General features: G+C 46.2%; 1 protein-coding gene and 1 non-coding gene across 2 annotated transcripts; one reads left to right on the top strand and one right to left on the bottom strand.

Moving 5' to 3' along the window:
• The first annotated feature begins 767 nt into the window (after positions 1–767).
• Positions 768–2,558, top strand: LOC121773948 (probable 2-oxoglutarate-dependent dioxygenase AOP1). Its single transcript, XM_042170861.1, has 3 exons — positions 768–1,192; positions 1,518–1,848; positions 2,080–2,558. The coding sequence occupies exons 1-3, from the start codon at positions 816–818 to the stop codon at positions 2,332–2,334; spliced, it is 963 nt and encodes a 320-aa protein (XP_042026795.1). The 5' UTR covers positions 768–815; the 3' UTR covers positions 2,335–2,558.
• A 3,782-nt stretch (positions 2,559–6,340) lies between these two features.
• Positions 6,341–6,493, bottom strand: LOC121775610. Its single transcript, XR_006045162.1, has one exon. It is a non-coding gene; the product is annotated as a U4 spliceosomal RNA (small nuclear RNA).
• Positions 6,494–19,430: the final 12,937 nt, after the last annotated feature.

Consider the following 19,430-nt stretch of genomic DNA (forward strand, 5'->3'; position numbering starts at 1 on the left):
CGGATACAATCATGCAAACCGAACAGAGCATAACCACAACCAAGATCTATAAATAGCCCTATTTATCTTCCTATTGAGAGAAAGTGATTGGAGTATTAGTGGAGAATGAACCCTCCACTTCATTAGAGAAAAAAGTCACCAAATATAGAAGTGGACTATTTATATGAGACAGATGGACACTAAATATGTATATTCAAATTTATCTTCCTATAATTATTTGAAAAAAAAATCAATTGCAAAAAGATTTTGAATAATATATAAATAATTTGAGTGAATATAATTTTTAAAATATTAAAATTAAAGTAAAAAAAATTAAAATAGTAGTAGCAGTAGTAGTAGTGGTAGTGGTAGTGGTAGTGGTAGTGGTAGTGGTAGTAGTAGTTGTGGGTTATATTTGAATCTGTATTGGAATAGATTAGGTTAGTTCGGTCTGTACTATGTTAACAAGTACTCATACTTACCCATCCTTACTAAATGAGCTTTTTAATGAATAATTAAACCGCCAGCTGTTTGGTTTCCAAGATAAAATAATAACAAGATATAACCTAGGATTGAGTTGTGAGATTATTTTAGTCGTACGGGTTAGCTATACTAATTATCTCATGATCTATCTAGGATAGAATTGTGGGATTGAATCTCATGAACCAAACACACTACAAATTAAATCTCAGATACAATCTTGCAAACCGAACAGAGCATAACCACAACCAAGATCTATAAATAGCCCTACAAAATGGAAATTATACCATAACCAGAACCAAGATCATTTGAGTTTTCCTACAAGAAGTGAGCTGCCTAGGTTTTTATTCATAAAAATGAGTCGTGTAAGCATGAAGCTCCCTTTGATTGATTTGAGCAACCTAGGAGAAAATGATTCTCCAAGGTGGGAATCAACCAAAACCCAAATTCGAGAAGCCCTTAAAGAATATGGGAGTTTTGAAGCTACATTCAATAACCTTATTCCTCTTGAGTTGAGGAAATCAGTTGGTGATGGTATTCGACAACTTTTTGATCTCCCTTTATCCATCAAACAACTCAACAAAAATTCACCCAAAACTTACAATGGCTATGTTGGACAAAACGATTACGGTCGACTCGTGGAAAGTACGGGCGTCAATGGCGTCCTCTCGTCTCACGCAGTCGACACCTTCACCAACCTCATGTGGCCTGATCAAGGCAATCCCACTTTCAGGTTTAATCCTTTTTTTGTTTAGTTTATTACTATTACCATCTTGATGACCATTTTTAATACACGTGGATCTACGAAAAAGGTTAATGTTGCTAACTTTTGATGAATTGACTATTCAGATTCATATAATAGTTTCACTTATGATACTTATGTACTAGTGTACTACATAGTTTCTTTTTTACATTAATTTTTGTTGAATATTGTCTGTGTTTATTTGCAAACATCAATTGGGGTGCATTGTATTTTAAGTTTTCATCTAACATTAAATTTTGACTAAAATATTATGCATTAAGACATTATTTCCTTCTTGATTGTACTATTGTAACAGCAAAGATATACAGTTATATTGTGAGAAACTGTCTGAACTAGACAAGATTGTGAGGCGGATGGTGGTGGAGAGTCTTGGACTGGAAAAATACATAGACGAACACATGAACTCCACGGTTTACCGCTGTCGTTTCCAGAAGTACGTGGCACCTCGAACGCCTAACTCAATGCTCGGATTTTTTTCCCATACAGACAAGAACATCATCTCCACATTGCATCAGCTCAATCATGTTAACGGTTTGCAGATTCTTACCAAAGATGGCAAAACTTGGATCCCTGCAGATCCAACATCACTCGATTCATTCGTTGTCTTTGTCGGGAGCTCTTTCCATGTATGTTACTACTATCCTCGTTTACAAAATATATTCTTATTTTTCCAATTTTTTATATAATACTCAAAACATGTATTTCCTTCATTTCACTAATTTCTCATTAAAATATGCGTCATCTACTGTTGAGACTATTTTATCATGAATGTAGATCATAATTTTTTAAATATTTTCTTGACCTTTTCATTTGTAATGAATCTCGTATTTTACTTCACCGATACGCGTCATTTACAGGCATGGACAAACGGGCAACTGCATGCTCCAATCCACAGGGTGGTGGTGAGCGGGGATGAAGCTCGATACTCTATCGGATTGTTTTCGATTCCGAAAGAAGGGTACATGATTAAGACTCCGGAAGAGTTGGTGAATGAAGATCACCCTTTGCTCTACAATCCTTTTGATTACTATAAGTTCCTTGATTTTATCTACACAAATGCTGATGCTAGTAGGGCTTCGCCGGATCCTCTCATTGAATATTGTGGAGCCTAAATTCCATGATTACCAGCTTATATGTCCGCTTGTTTGGGTGTTTAATTTCTTGTTTATTTACTGCTATAATAAAAGAAGCTCTTGATGCTTCAAATAAATGTGATAGATAAGCTCATTTCCGGGTTTTCTTTGTTGGTTCTTTCCCGGATCGCGACAGAAGAGTTGAACCGCATATTAGATAGATAGTATATATTTGGAGTTTGTATTCATTCATAATGTTGAAATACATCATCTTACTCTCCAACTCTCTATCCTCTTAAAAATTATTTTTAACATTATTTAGTTTTTTATATTTTGTAAAAATAAATATGAAATGGTTCTTTACTTCAAAAAGGAAATAGCTTGATACAACAGAAAGAGTAATATACTTCATATTTTAATATTTCATTTAGTTTTAGAAGAATCACAATTAATTTGAAAAACCTTCTCCTGTATATATATAACTCTATTTTTACTTTTAAACTAGTATCACACCCATATATGGATACATGGATTAAGATATTTTTTTAACATTGATATATATGACACAAAAAATTAATTAAATGAAATTATAAACATAATAAACATGAAATAATTAATCATGAAAAAATTAATCATGACACAATTTTATCACATATTATAATATTCCAATATTGATGCCACAATCAGTGGAATCACAACACCGCCATTTAAGCTACAAAATTCTACATTGGACCACATGAGATGAAAATTACACGGACACATGCAAGTTGAACCCAAGATCAATACTATGTTTTTATTTGATTGGAAAATCAGCTGATTAGTTATCCACCCTCTAATATAGCAAGCAATGACACCACCGTTCAAATTATAGATGTTTCTATAGCTTGATATAGACATGATAATGAAAAAAACTATATAATTAACAAACCAATGGAATTAAGTTTATAGTTATATTTTTGTCTAGTAGTAATGATTGTTGCAATACTCCAATAAAATCCTTGATTTTGGTGACGGATCGAGAAATGTTTTCTGGAGGGACGGAATTTCTTTACCTTATGTATGTTGAAAGATGCTCGTTTAGTATAAATGCTTGCTTGATGTGTTGAATTTGATTTGTTATCGTCGTGCGTTTCTCTCTCTTCTGATGTATTGTATTGTCTTGGTTTGCTCAGGTCAAACCATCAAACTGATCAGGCCAGTTGTTGCACACCTTTCTACCTGTGAGAACAGGTTAGTGGATCCAGTTGAAACTCATGCTGATCAATCTCGACTTACTCAGACTAGGAGAAAGAGAAGAACTCAGAACAAGCGTGCTTTCAAAACCTTAACCCACTGATACTACTAACTAGTATAGAGAAGTAAGGATCGATCCCACAGAGATGAGATGCTTAAAGTTCTTTCCATAAATGGACAAACAGAATAAACGGGAGAGTGTCAGTCCCCTGCAAAGTGTACGATAAAGCAAAACAACTTTAACAACTTCATCATCTTCACGGAATCAACATAGGAAACAGAGCAGATAACAGATCTGGACAATTCAAGGAAGATTGAAAAGAGCAATGTTTGTATCCCTTTTTATCAATCTGAAAACACAGTCAAATATAAACACGTAGAGCATACACAACTTGATCAGGTCAAATGACAGACGGTTCAAGCTGGATGACAGCTACTGGTCGCTGGTCGTGATACAGAGAGATATGGGATGCTTTTCAAGACCTTAACCCACAATACTATTAATTCAGTAAAGGGAAGTAAGGGTCGAATCCCACAAGGATGGGTGCGAATGGAGTTGGGGTTGAGACATCTGGGGGTTGGCTGTTGCCACGCTTCTAAGGGGTTAAGTTTTAACTAACGGAGAAAAACTCCTCAACTTGTAAAATTAAACTGATCAACTGGACTAAGGTAGCAAAAAGCAAAAAGCAAACAGGACCACTGACATTAACGAGCGCACTCCATAAAGCTGTGAAATCTCGAAAGGTGACAGAGACATGCAGTTAGCTAACTACCATCTTCTTCTTCTCCAAGCAATCAGATAAGGACATTAAGTAAGCAGATCTAAATAGAGCATGAGAAATAAACATGAAATAAATTGAACAAACACAGATCCATACAAAATAGATGTAAATCAAGCGGATCTAAGATAACTACTCATTTCTTATGCAGAATATCACAATGAAAACTTGAATCAACCTACGAGAAAACATAAACAGAGCTGAAACCAAATGCATAAGAGCCATCGGAATAGAAAACACCAGATCTAAAACAACTTGAACTAGAAACTCCATTTCATAAAAGATCGACAGTAAATGTCTCCCAAACAGAATCCAAACACAAAATACACGATCGATCAACAACAAAAATGAAATTAGAGTCGCAAATGACAATAAACCCTAAAAGAAACAACTAGACTACGACAAACTTGAACTGAAACAGAAACTAAAAGTGTTTAAACCCTCGGGGAGATGCAAAAATCAAACGGGAATGACTGCTGCTTGGATCCAGGTCCCTCTTTTCTTGAGATGAAAGAAGAGATGGCTGCTGAACGGGATTCCGACTGCTTCCTACTCCATGCTATGAAATATGAGTGAACTTTTTGTGACTGAAGATGATGAGGTTGATCCTCATCCTCTTGAGTACTCTCTCCTTATTTATAAGACGAATGTTGGGCCCAATTCCCTAGGGTATGCCCACCTTCTCTTTGACCATCGTACCCTTCTGAATTGGTTTTTTCTTTTCTCTCTCTTGTAACTCATCACTTCTGGTACTAGAACTTCAACTGGATCAGTTTGTTAGCGCAGCGGATCAACTTGACTTGAATTCCAGTCATTTTTGTTCCTTTTCTTGAGTTGATCAGGTTGTTGCTCCGCCTGCCTCTGCATACTTAAACCCTAAACCTGTACCAAACGTCAAATACTATCTAGAGAAACAAGAGAATTTTGGAAAAAACAATTAAAAACAAGTAAACAACTAAATGCAATTAAATCACAAAGATAAGAGATAAGAGATAAGAGAATTCCGGGGATGTGCTTTCACAATTATGGTTATACAAATTCCAACTACAACACCCTAGCACAGTTTATACTTCGATAGAACGAGTCACACAAGTTTTGCCCATGTTGTACAAGCGTAGATTACTAACACTAGGGTTGTCAATCCTAGATCCGTAACTCCTAAAAGCTCCTAAGACCCTAGAAAAGTCCTCAATCTCAATTAACAATGTCGTTTTAAGGGAAGCTAATTGTAATGTCTATTAAGTGGATCTAACTCGCCAACCTCCTCTCACGATTATGTAGCAAGTTATATTAAATCATCATCGAATGTGTCACTCAAACATGAAGTATTACAGGGTTCAGGGTTTAGGGTTTAGTGTTTTTTTAGGGTTTAGGGGTTTTTTTATTATTTATTTGAGGAGGATCAACGATGGTTCCCCATCTACCCCCCGAAGTGACTCGGACCCCCGGCCTAACGGTCGGAGGTGAAGCGTCTTAGGGTTCAGGGTTTTTTTTAAAAAAAAAACAAACACCATCACGGCGAGGGGTTAGGCGGACCCCCAACCTGTCTATATCAAAACCAACAAAGTATCATACATAGACCAAGCCCAAAAGTGACTTGGCCCAGAAAGATGAAACGTATCAAACTACTAAAAAACACCCTAGAATGTCCCCACAGACCGGGAACTATCCATCTAAACGAAAGAAAATACATGATAATAACATGGGTGATGACCAAGGGATGGCCAAGCCCAATGGAAGTACAAAGATGATCAATCAGAAACCATAACCAAGTATACAAACAGTCATCCATCTCGATATCTGAATCTGAAGCTCGGATAGCCCAACTGGTCTATCCTCACAAGTGACTTCAAGTACCGAGGAGCTGTATCTGCATCAAAGTAAGTGATGGTAGGGGTCTGGACCCCCTACCTGCTAGGAAATCTGTTGTCCGGTTACCCTCTTGGTGGATATGAGAGAACCGAACCTGCACCTGTGAGAGCATGATGCGAATGCGAGTTTAGGGTTTAGGGTTTAGGGTTTTTTTTTTGTAGAGCTTTATCCAAAAATGGAAGCCCTTCCAAAAATTATCAACGGCCAAAGTCAAGCAAAGGCCGAAAAGGGGGTTTGGAAATAGTTTTCAACCAGCAATAGACGCGCCTCGGTTAGAACCTCACTAGCTGCGTCATTGCCTCAAGCGCAAAGATGGTTTTTTTTTTTTTAATTAATTATTTTTTTAAAAATTAACTTCATATATTTATATCATATATATGAAGGAGGAAATTACAAATCAACTCCTATAACAAGGAGGAAAGACAAATTACGCCACCCAGGGTTCGAACTCGAGACCTCCAGGATGGACGCGGTATCCAGCACCCTTCACCGCTAGGCCAAGGGGCTTGGATTCAAGCGCAAAGATGGTTTAGGGTTTTTTTTTTTTTTTTTTTTTTAAATTAACTTCATATATTTATATCATATATATGAAGGAGGAAATTACAAATCAACTCCTATAATAAGGAGGAAAGACAAATTACGCCACCCAGGGTTCGAACTCGAGACCTCCAGGATGGACGCGGTATCCAGCACCCTTTACCACTAGGCCAAGGGGCTTGGATCGTTTAGGGTTTTTTTTTTTTTTTTTTTTTTTTTTTTTTTTTTTAAAAAAAATTAACTTCATATATTTATATCATATATATGAAGGAGGAAATTACAAATCAACTCCTATAAATAACAAGGAGGAAATACAAATTGCGCCTCCCAGGGTTCGAACTCGAGACCTCTAGGATGGACGCGGTATCCAGCGCCCTTTACCGCTAGGCCAAGGGGCTTGGAGGGTTTAGGGTTTAGGGTTTAGGGTTTAGGGTTTAGGGTTTTTTTTCCGTCAAACACCATCACGGCGGGGGGTTAGGCTGACCCCCAACCTGTCCATATCAAATCAAACGATAAAGTATCGTACATTGACCAAGCCCAAAAGTGACTTGGTCCACAAAAGAAATACATATCAAATAAACTATCTAAGCTACTAGGAGATCCCCACAAGCCGGGTACTATCCTTCTAGCAAACGAACTAATAAAAAACATAATAACTTGGGCGATGAGGGCACCCGCAACGCTGTGCCGTTGCGGTTCCTATGCCGTTCCGGCGGAACGGTTCCGCGGCGGCACGCGTTGCAGGCTCCGTTCCGTCGCCATTCCGTGCCCATGCCGTTCCTATGCCGTGGCGCGTTCCGTTCCGGAGGAACGCGGAACGAAACGTTCCGCCACGCGCCGAGGTGATGTGGCGGCCTCCCATTCGAAACGTTCCGCCACGCGTGAAGCCCACTCGCTGCCCCGCGAGTGGGCTTCGTCCCGGTGATGCAATAATTCAATTTTTTTAAAAAAATTCGAATTTAATAAATTTTTTTTTTGCAACGGTAATGTGACCGTTTTTTTATATCCGTTTTGTATTTATTTTTTATTTATTTATTTACTCTATAAATACTCCTATTTCATACTCATTTCAATCACAAACACACATCTATTCCTCAAGTAGTCCGCCTCGAAGTGGAGCGCATCCGTCTATACAAGAACGGTTATCTATTCGTGCAAGGACACGCGACTCTAGTGCCCACACCCAACTCCAACAGGATCTAATTGAGCACATTAGGGCAAATTTTGGCGGATGAAATTATTAAAATTGTGTACTTTTATTTTTTTAGGATTTTAATTGTGTGCTTTTTTATTTTTTTAGGATTTTAATTGTGTGCTTTTTATTTTTTTAAGTTTAAGTTGTAATTTTTTTTAATGTTGTGTGTTTTTTAATAAAGTGTGTTTGTTTTTTAATAAAGTGTGTTTGTTTTTTAATAAAGTGTGTTTTTTTAATTGAATTTAGTTGGAAATAAAAAAAATGAAATTGAATGAATAGTAATTTAAGGAACGGTTAAGGAACGGAGGGTTGCAGGTTCCGTTCCTTAGTTAAGGAATGGAGTAAAAAAGTACAGTGGGGCCCTCAAATAGTGGTTTAATGAACGATATAGGAACGGTATAGGAACAGCGTTGTGGATGGCCTGACAAAGGAGTGGCCAAGCCCAAAGGAAATACAAGAAATACATATCAAAATCCATGACAAAAATAAGTACTCATCCATCTCGATATCTGAATCTGAAGTTCGGATAGCCCAGCTGGTCCATCCTCACAAGCGACTTCAAGTACCGAGGCGCTGTATCTGAATCATAGTAAGTGATGGTAGGGGTCTGGACCCCCCTACCTGCAAGAAAATCTGCTGCCCGGTTACCCTCTCGGTGGATGTGAGAGAACCGAACCTGCATCTGTGAGAGCAAAATGCGAATGCGAGCCATGTGATGTCTCACGTCCGTCGCTCCCATGCGTCCTGAAGTGAACACTGCGACCACTGCTGCTGCGTCCATCTCGACCCAAACCTGTGATGAGAACTCCATAGCCATCGTCAACCCATGAAGAAGAGCTAGAAGCTCCACCTCGAAGGCCGACGCTGCTACAAGGGGCGTGCAAAAGGCCCTCAATAGAGAATCGTCTGAGCCACGAACCACTCCCCCACCACCAGCCTGTCCCGTCGAGGTAGAGAAGGCACCATCTGTGTTCAGTTTCACCCCAGGATCGTCAGGTGGATGCCCAAGCACACTCAAGGACCTCAGAACTCGCCGGCGAGGAGGAACTGAAGGCATGAAGTCGACAGTCGGGGTGCAACCGCGCCAATGAAGGGGGACTAGCACACCCGCCGCCACAAGAATCCGCAAATGAAGGGTTTAGGGTTTTTTTTTTTTTTTTTTTTTAAAAAAAAATTAACTTCATATATTTATATCATATATATGAAGGAGGAAATTACAAATCAACTCCTATTAGGGTTCAGGGTTTAGGGTTTAGGGTTTTTTTTTTTTTTAGGAGGATCGACGATGGTTCCCCATCTACCCTCCGATGTGACTCGGACCCCCGACCTAACAGTTGGAGGTGAAGCGTCTTACCCCGTAGGTGCGCTTCGTTGTCATTCTGGGCCTGTGGGCCCAAGGAGAAATTAATCCCCAAATCTGCACTTCCTAGGATTCGAACCTGCGACCTCCTAGGAAGTGAAAGCTCCCTGATATCAACTCCCAAGCCACTAGAGCAGCTTGGTTGGATGGATGGTTTAGGTTTAGGGTTTAGGGTTTAGGCGGGGGGTTAAGGCGGACCCCCAACCTGTATATATCAAAAATCACCAAAAGAACATACATCAGACGAGCCCAAAAGTGACTCGGTCCGCACGAGAGATACAAAACACAAGAGCTAACAAAGCTACTATGGTATCCCCACAGACCGGGTACTAACCATCTAACTAAAGAGAGAATAAACATAACAAAGCTATACATCATAAAAAGGACAAGGATGATGGCCAAAAGCGGGCCAAATCCAAAGGAAATCAAAAAACCATAAATCAAAACCTCGAACCAAGTGAAGTAGTCATCCATCTCGATATCTGAATCTGAAGTTCGGATAGCCCAACTGGTCCATCCTGACGAGCGACTTCAAATACCGAGGCGCTGAATCCGCATCAAAGAAGGTGATGGCAGGGGTCTGGACCCCCCTACCTGCCAAAAAGTCTGCTGGTCGGTTGCCCTCTCGAAAGATGTGAGAGAACATGAACTGTATCTGTGCGAGCAAAGTACGAATGCGAGCCATGTGATGTCTCACATCCGCTGCTCCTCTGCGTCCTGAAGCGAACACCGCGACCACTGCTGCCGCATCCATCTCGACCCAGACATGCGAGGAGAACTGCATAGCCAGTGTCAGCCCGTGAAGAAGAGCTAATAGCTCCGCCTCGAAGGCCGACCCAGCTGCGAGAGGCGTACAAAAGGCACCCAAGAGAGAACCGTCTGAGCCCCGAACCACTCCCCCACCGCCTGCCTGTCCCGTCGAGCTAGTAAAGGCCCCGTCGGTGTTCAGCTTCACCCAAGGATCGTCGGGTGGATGCCAAAGCACTTGCAGGGACCTCAGAACTCGCCGGCGAGGAGGAGCCAAAGGCATGAAGTCAACGGCCGGGGTGCAACCGCGCCAATGAAGGGGGACTAGCACACCCGCCGCCACCAAGATCCGCAGGTGCCGAACAACCTGCCAAATAACATGTGAAGAACGAAAAGAAATGCCGCGATGCTTGCAGCTATTCCTCTCCGTCCAGATAAACCAGTATACCAAACAGGGAATGATGAAACTAATGTGCAAGGCGGTGGCCCTGTGAGAGGACCTCCACCAAAAACCTAATCTAAGTGCAATGTCAGTGCACGTGTGAATGTGTGTGCTGATGTAAGGGAACCAGCCATCAAAGTAATCCCAAACCGATCTCGCCAGAGGACTCGACACAAACAAATGCTGAAACGACTCGACTGAAATAGAAGAGACACAACAGAGACACTTGGATGCAAGAGAGATACCACGGGCCTGAACATAACACTCAACAGGGAGCCTGTGGAGGAGGAGGCGCCAGATGAAGACAGAGATGGTAGGGGTCAGCCCAGCATTCCAAACCATGCGAAGTCCGAAATGTCTAGGGGACCGTGTCCGAATGAGCTCCCAGGCTGAGGCCGTCGAGAACTCGCCATCGCCAGTGAGGCTCCATCGCATCACATCCCGCCTGCCCACCTCAATCGGGACAGCCCTGATAAGATCCAAAACATGCAAAGGCACACCATACAAAGCCAGATAATCATGCAGTTTTTCAACATGCCAAGTATGATCATGCCAGAACCTAGAAACCTCAGCAGCAGGAAGATCAGTCCCGGGCGGACAATAGGTCCTAAGGGGGAGATCCCCGACCCACACGTCATCCCAGAAACTAATCCGCCCTTCGCCTAGGGACCACCTAATGAGACCATGAACCTGACCCCTAATGTCCGTGAGACGATGCCAGATAGGACTATCATGCACAGAGTAAGGAGAAATGAAAGCACGACCTGCATGGAAGCAATACTTGCGCATGGTGAACTGCGCCCAAAGTGAATCCTGCGCGAGAAATCTCCACCAGAGCTTGATGCTGAAAGCTTTGACGACCTCGCGGAAACGACGGATGCCGAGGCCTCCCTCATCCAACGGCAGGCAAATCTTCTTCTTCCAGCTAACCCAGTGGATCTTCCTCTGCTCCCCAACCGTGCCCCAAAAGAACCGGGCCAAGATCTGCTCCAACTCTCTCATCCAGTACTGATACGGCTTCAGGACCTGGAAGATGTGAAGAGGGATGGTGACAAGGGTGCTCTTGATCAGAGCGAGGCGCCCTCCAAGAGAAAGATGTCTGTGAGACCAGCTGTGAATCCGGTCCACCATCTTCTGTCGGATATCTAAAAGGTAGCCGGCCTTCAGCCCCCCCTTATAGATAGGGACACCAAGGTATGTGAAAGGGAGGAATCCCTGCTGGAATCCACTCGCCTCTGCCACCTCAGCGGCCCAAGCGTCGAACTTCTCAAAGAGGTAGAAATGACTCTTTCCCCTGTTCACCATCTGACCCGACACGGCAGAATAGTGCTCGAGACAATGAACCAGCCTCTCCACGGACTGTCTGTTCGCCCTGACAAAAATGATAACGTCATCGGCATAAGACAAATGGGATATGGCCGGCGCGCGCCTAGCACATCTATACTCCATATCGGGATATGTGTCAACCAGCCTGTTCAAGCTCCTCGAAAGATAATCAGCAGCAAGCACGAACAGCGACGGCGATAACGGATCTCCCTGGCGAAGTCCCCTCGTAGATTGAAAGAAACCTGCCGGAGCCCCGTTCACTAGCACTGAGAACCAGCAAGAAGAGATGCATCGATCGACCATACTCACCCACCCCGGCGGGAATCCCATCCTCTCAAGCACCAGGAGGAGGAAAGGCCACTGCACTCGATCATAGGCCTTAGCCATATCTAGCTTGAGGGCCAGATTAGGCGACTTTGCCTTCTGAATGAGCGACCTGCCGATATCGTGAATCAATTCCTGAGCCAAGAGCACATTATCACTAAGCAAGCGACCCTTTACAAAACCGCTCTGGTTCGGCGCCACAACCTGAGGAAGCAGCGGCGCCAAACGCGATGTCAAGATCTTGGAGATGATCTTGTTGGTCACGTTGCAAAGGCTGATCGGCCTGTACTCTGCCCAGGTCGCCGGGCTTGCCTTCTTCGGCAAGAGAATGATGGTCGTGGCCGTGAAGCTGCGAGGCATGGGAGCTCCTAAGAAGAAGTCCGCCACTGCTGCCACCACCTCTGCTCCTACGATGTCCCAACAGTGCTGGAAGAAAAGAGACGAGAAGCCATCTGGTCCCGAGGCGCTGTCCCCACTGATGCCAAAGACCGCCGCCCTCACCTCATCGTAGTCGGGAACTGCACAGAGGCCCTCACGGTCCACGGAGTCTGGGAGACCGCGCAAGAGGTCAAGGTCCGGCTGCTCCAAGTGCTCAACGTCTGACGTGAGAAGCCGCTGGAAGTAGTCAACCGCCGACTGTCTGATGTCCTCCTCCGACGTGAGAGTCTGTCCTCCTGCCTGAATGGCGTGAATCCGGGACTTCACCCGCTTCTGTCGCACCCACCCGTGGAAGAATTTGGAGTTCCTTTCGCCTTCTGCCGCCCACCGAATGGCAGCCTTCTGCTTCCAGAAATCCTCCTCCATCCTAGTGCGGAGTACGTAGAGGGCGGTGCAACGACTAAGCTCACTCCTATGGGCTCCTGTCGGATCCCCGTCGTAAGCCGCCTGCGCAGCGGCAACCGCCTCCTCTGCCTCCCTCAGCTTTTCAAAGATGTTCCCAAAGACCTCCCTGTTCCAACCCTTGAGAAAACCCTTAACTCTGCTGAGTTTGAACTGAAGATTAAGCATGCCGAAGAAGCCCGTCTCCGCCGTCCACACTCTGGCAATCTCATCCCTGAAAGTGTGATGCCTAACCCACATGTTCTGAAACCTAAACGAAGGCCTCGGAATCTGAGCCGTGAGCTGGCACCGCACAAGCAAAGGGGCATGATCTGAAGAGATCCTAGGCAAATGAGTCACCCTGGTAGCCGCAAAGGCGGTCGTCCAGTGCTCCCCGAGAAGAACTCTGTCCAATCTCTCCCAGAGCCCACTCCTCGTCCATGTGAACGGTGGGCCATCAAAGCCTGGGTCCAGAAGCTGGCAGTCTGCTACGGCGTCGGCGAAGTCCATCATCTCTCCGTGCCTGTCTGTCGTGCTGCCCTGTCTCTCTTCCTCCAACAAGAAGATGTTGAAGTCACCACCAACAAGCCAAGGGGCCCCGTCAGTAGCTAGAGAGATGTCCCTGAGCTTATTCCACAGATCGTATCTCCCCTCCCTCGAGCACTTAGCGTACACTACGGAGAGATAGATTGAAAAAGGGAATATCGCAGCAGAAACTCGGACGTGAAGGACCTGCTCAGAGTCATCAATGACCTCGACCTGCCAGTCCCTGTGAGAGAAGATCCAAATCTTGCCGTTTGTGTTCGAACACCTAAACTGCAACCCAAATCGCCTACTAAAGAAAGAAGGCTGGGGATCCGTCTGGGGCTCAAGCACCGCGGCAAACAAAACACTGTACATATCGATAATATTCTTGAAAGTGCCCTGGGTAGCAGTGTTCGCTATCCCCTGGGCATTCCAGATCATGAAGTGAGAAGACATGGGAAACTCAGTAGACTCCCGAGGCCGAAAGCCTCGCCTTCTTCGATGAACCCTCTGCGGGAGGGGAAGTGGGTCCAATGTAGTGCAGCACCGGATCGTCGGATTCAAGCCTCGTGTTCGGTACCTCACAAATCATATGATCCTGGTGGTCATCGCTGTCTACCTCAACCTCGGCCTCATCCGAGGGAAAATCCTCCAAAGCCCCGAACATGTTATCACCGTGCACAACCATAGCTAGAGGTCCGTATCCGAAACCGCGTGTAATAGAAGGCGATCTGGACCTAGAGGCCCGCTCTCTCCCTGACGAGGAATCATCCCCCTCAAAACCCTTTCGTTTAGGGTTTAGGGTTCAGGGTTTAGGGTTTAGGGTTTTTTTTTTTTTTTTTTTTTTTTTTTTTTTAACTTCTATACTATAGGAGGAAGTTACAACTGACACACACACACATCGGACACACACACACACATCGGAGTTTGAGATACATTGGCAAGCGAACCAGCCTCTTCCAGCCCCTCGTGGTCCCACGAACAAGCCTCTCCCTTCCCCTCGTGGTCCCTCGAACTAGCCTCGTCATGTCCCTCGTGGTCCCACGAACTAGCCGCTTTAACACCCTCAGACGGGTCCAGGCCAAGCACCGGCCTCTCCCTTTCCCTCGTGGTCCACGAACTAGCTGCTGCACCACCCTCAGACGGTTTAGGGTTTAGGGTTTAGGGTTCAGGGTTCAGGGTTTTTTTTTTTTTTTTTTTTTCAAATTTAGGAGGATCGACGATGGTTCCCCATCTACCCTCCGATGTGACTCGGACCCCCGACCTAACAGTTGGAGGTGAAGCGTCTTACCCCGTAGGTGCGCTTCGTTGTCATTCTGGGCCCACAGGCCCAAGGAGAAATTAATCCCCAAATCTGCACTTCCTAGGATTCGAACCTGCGACCTCCTAGGAAGTGAAAGCTCCCTGATATCAACTCCCAAGCCACTAGAGCAGCTTGGTTGGATGGTTCAGGGTTCAGGGTTTTTTTTTTTTTTTTTTTTTTTTTTTTTTTTTTTAAAAAATTAACTTCATATATTTATATCATATATATGAAGGAGGAAATTACAAATCAACTCCTATAACAAGGAGGGAAGACAAATTACGCCACCCAGGGTTCGAACTCGAGACCTCCAGGATGAACGCGGTATCTAGTACCCTTTACCGCTAGGCCAAGGGGCTTGGATGGTTCAGGGTTCAGGGTTTAGGTTTTAGGGTTTAGGGTTTAGGGTTTAGGGTTTTTTTTTTTTTTTTTTTTTTTTCCTTCAAACACCATCACGGCGGGGGGTTAAGGCGGACCCCCAACCTGTATATATCAAAAATCACCAAAAGAACATACATCAGACGAGCCCAAAAGTGACTCGGTCCGCACGAGAGATACAAAACACAAGAGCTAACAAAGCTACTATGGTATCCCCACAGACCGGGTACTAACCATCTAACTAAAGAGAGAATAAACATAACAAAGCTATACATCATAAAACGGACAAGGATGATGGCCAAAAGCGGGCCAAATCCAAAGGAAATAAAAAAACCATAAATCAAAACCACGAACCAAGTGAAGTAGTCATCCATCTCGATATCTGAATCTGAAGTTCGGATAGCCCAACTGGTCCATCCTGACGAGCGACTTCAAATACCGAGGCGCTGAATCCGCATCGAAGAAGGTGATGGCAGGGGTCTGGACCCCCCTACCTGCCAAAAAGTCTGCTGGTCGGTTGCCCTCTCGAAAGATGTGAGAGAACATGAACTGTATCTGTGCGAGCAAAGTACGAATGCGGGCCATGTGATGTCTCACATCCGCTGCTCCTCTGCGTCCTGAAGTGAACACCGCGACCACTGCTGCCGCATCCATCTCGACCCAGACATGCGAGGAGAACTGCATAGCCAGTGTCAGCCCGTGAAGAAGAGCTAATAGTTCCGCCTCGAAGGCCGACCCAGCTGCGAGAGGCGTACAAAAGGCCCCCAGGAGAGAACCGTCTGAGCCCCGAACCACTCCCCCACCGCCTGCCTGTCCCGTCGAGCTAGTAAAGGCCCCGTCGGTGTTCAGCTTTACCCAAGGATCGTCGGGTGGATGCCAAAGCACTTGCAGGGACCTCAGAACTCGCCGGCGAGGAGGAGCCAAAGGCATGAAGTCAACGGCCGGGGTGCAACCGCGCCAATGAAGGGGGACTAGCACACCCGCCGCCACCAAGATCCGCAGGTGCCGAACAACCTGCCAAATAACATGTGAAGAACGAAAAGAAATGCCGCGATGCTTGCAGCTATTCCTCTCCGTCCAGATAAACCAGTATACCAAACAGGGAATGATGAAACTAATGTGCAAGGCGGTGGCCCTGTGAGAGGACCTCCACCAAAAACCTAATCTAAGTGCAATGTCAGTGCACGTGTGAATGTGTGTGCTGATGTAAGGGAACCAGCCATCAAAGTAATCCCAAACCGATCTCGCCAGAGGACTCGACACAAACAAATGCTGAAACGACTCGACTGAAATAGAAGAGACACAACAGAGACACTTGGATGCAAGAGAGATACCACGGGCCTGAACATAACACTCAACAGGGAGCCTGTGGAGGAGGAGGCGCCAGATGAAGACAGAGATGGTAGGGGTCAGCCCAGCATTCCAAACCATGCGAAGTCCGAAATGTCTAGGGGACCGTGTCCGGATGAGCTCCCAAGCTGAGGCCGTCGAGAACTCGCCATCGCCAGTGAGGCTCCATCGCATCACATCCCGCCTGCCCACCTCAATCGGAACAGCCCTGATAAGATCCAACACATGCAAAGGCACACCATACAAAGCCAGATAATCATGCAGTTTTTCAACATGCCAAGTATGATCATGCCAGAATCTAGAGACCTCAGCGGCAGGAAGATCAGTCCCGGGCGGACAATAGGTCCTAAGGGGGAGATCCCCGACCCACACGTCGTCCCAGAAACTAATCCGCCCTTCGCCTAGGGACCACCTAATGAGACCATGAACCTGACCCCTAATGTCCGTGAGACGATGCCAGATAGGACTATCATGCACAGAGTAAGGAGAAATGAAAGCACGACCAGCATGGAAGCAATACTTGCGCATGGTGAACTGCGCCCAAAGTGAATCCTGCGCGAGAAATCTCCACCAGAGCTTGATGCTGAAAGCTTTGACGACCTCGCGGAAACGACGGATGCCGAGGCCTCCCTCATCCAACGGCAGACAAATCTTCTTTTTCCAGCTAACCCAGTGGATCTTCCTCTGCTCCCCAACCGTGCCCCAAAAGAACCGGGCCAAGATCTGCTCCAACTCCCTCATCAAATACTGATACGGCTTCAGGACCTGGAAGATGTGAAGAGGGATGGTTACAAGGGTGCTCTTGATCAGAGCGAGGCGCCCTCCAAGAGAAAGATGCCTGTGAGACCAGCTGTGAATCCGGTCCACCATCTTCTGTCGGATATCTAAAAGGTAGCCGGCCTTCAGCCCCCCCTTATAGATAGGGACACCGAGGTAGGTGAAAGGGAGGAATCCCTGCTGGAATCCACTCGCCTCTGCCACCTCAGCCGCCCAAGCGTCGAACTTCTCAAAGAGGTAGAAATGACTCTTTCCCCTGTTCACCATCTGACCCGACACGGCAGAATAGTGCTCGAGACAATGAACCAGCCTCTCCACGGACTGTCTGTGCGCCCTGACAAAGATGATAACGTCATCGGCATAAGACAAATGGGATATGGCCGGCGCACGCCTAGCACATCTATACTCCATATCGGGATGTGTGTCCACAAGCCTGTTCAAGCTCCTCGAAAGATAATCTGCAGCAAGCACGAACAGCGACGGCGATAACGGGTCTCCCTGGCGAAGTCCCCTCGTAGACTGAAAGAAACCTGCCGGAGCCCCGTTCACGAGCACTGAGAACCAGCAAGAAGAGATGCATCGATCCACCATACTCACCCACCCCGGCGGGAATCCATCCTCTCAAGCACCAGGAGGAGGAAAGGCCACTGCACTCGATCATAGGCCTTAGCCATATCTAGCTTGAGGGCCAGATTAGGCGACTTTGCCTTCTGAATGAGCGACCTGCCGATATCGTGAATCAATTCCTGAGCCAAGAGCACATTATCACTAAGCAAGCGACCCTTTACAAAACCGCTCTGGTTCGGCGCCACAACCTGAGGAAGCAGCGGCGCCAAACGCGATGTCAAGATCTTGGAGATGATCTTGTTGGTCACGTTGCAAAGGCTGATCGGCCTGTACTCTGCCCAGGTCGCCGGGCTTGCCTTCTTCGGCAAGAGAATGATGGTCGTGGCCGTGAAGCTGCGGGGCATGGGAGCTCCTGAGAAGAAGTCCGCCACCGCTGCCACCACCTCTGCTCCTACGATGTCCCAACAGTGCTGGAAGAAAAGAGACGAGAAGCCATCCGGTCCCGAGGCGCTGTCCCCACTGATGCCAAAGACCGCCGCCCTCACCTCATCATAGTCAGGAACTGCACAGAGGCCCTCGCGGTCGATGGAGTCTGGGAGACCGCGCAAGAGATCAAGGTCCGGCTGCTCCAAGTGCTCAACGTCTGACGTGAGAAGCCGCTGGAAGTAGTCAACCGCTGACTGTCTGATGTCCTCCTCCGACGTGAGAGTCTGTCCTCCTGCCTGAATGGCGTGAATCCGGGACTTCACCCGCTTCTGTCGCACCCACCCGTGGAAGAATTTGGAGTTCCTTTCGCCTTCTGCCGCCCACCGAATGGCAGCCTTCTGCTTCCAGAAATCCTCCTCCATCCTAGTGCGGAGTACGTAGAGGGCGGTGCAACGGCTAAGCTCACTCCTGTGGGCTCCTGTCGGGTCCCCGTCGTAAGCCGCCTGCGCAGCGGCAACCGCCTCCTCTGCCTCCCTCAGCTTTTCAAAGATGTTCCCAAAGACCTCCCTGTTCCAACCCTTGAGAAAACCCTTAACTCTGCTGAGTTGTGAACTGAAGATTAAGCATGCCGAAGAAGCCCGTCTCCGCCGTCCACACTCTGGCAATCTCATCCCTGAAAGTGTGATGCCTAACCCACATGTTCTGAAACCTAAACGAAGGCCTCGGAATCTGAGCCGTGAGCTGGCACCGCACAAGCAAAGGGGCATGATCTGAAGAGATCCTAGGCAAATGAGTCACCCTGGTAGCCGCAAAGGCGGTCGTCCAGTGCTCCCCGAGAAGAACTCTGTCCAATCTCTCCCAGAGCCCACTCCTCGTCCATGTGAACGGTGGGCCATCAAAGCCTGGGTCCAGAAGCTGGCAGTCTGCTACGGCGTCGGCGAAGTCCATCATCTCTCCGTGCCTGTCTGTCGTGCTGCCCTGTCTCTCTTCCTCCAACAAGAAGATATTGAAGTCACCACCAACAAGCCAGGGGGCCCCGTCAGTAGCTAGAGAGATGTCCCTGAGCTTATTCCACAGATCGTATCTCCCCTCCCTCGAGCACTTAGCGTACACTACGGAGAGATAGATTGAAAAGGGAATATCGCAGCAGAAAACTCGGACGTGAAGGACCTGCTCAG

This window comes from Salvia splendens, chromosome 17 (assembly GCF_004379255.2).
Source record: "Salvia splendens isolate huo1 chromosome 17, SspV2, whole genome shotgun sequence".
In the NCBI taxonomy this organism is placed as follows: Eukaryota; Viridiplantae; Streptophyta; class Magnoliopsida; order Lamiales; family Lamiaceae; genus Salvia; species Salvia splendens.

What these genes read in the sequence shown, in the direction of transcription:
- LOC121773948 (XM_042170861.1), top strand. Translation starts at nt 816, where the DNA reads ATGAGTCGTGTAAGCATGAAGCTCCCTTTGATTGATTTGAGCAACCTA. An exon ending in CAAGGCAATCCCACTTTCAG is followed by an intron (nt 1,193 to 1,517) that starts GTTTAATCCTTT and finishes CTATTGTAACAG; the next exon opens with CAAAGATATACAGTTATATT. An exon ending in TTGTCGGGAGCTCTTTCCAT is followed by an intron (nt 1,849 to 2,079) that starts GTATGTTACTAC and finishes CGTCATTTACAG; the next exon opens with GCATGGACAAACGGGCAACT.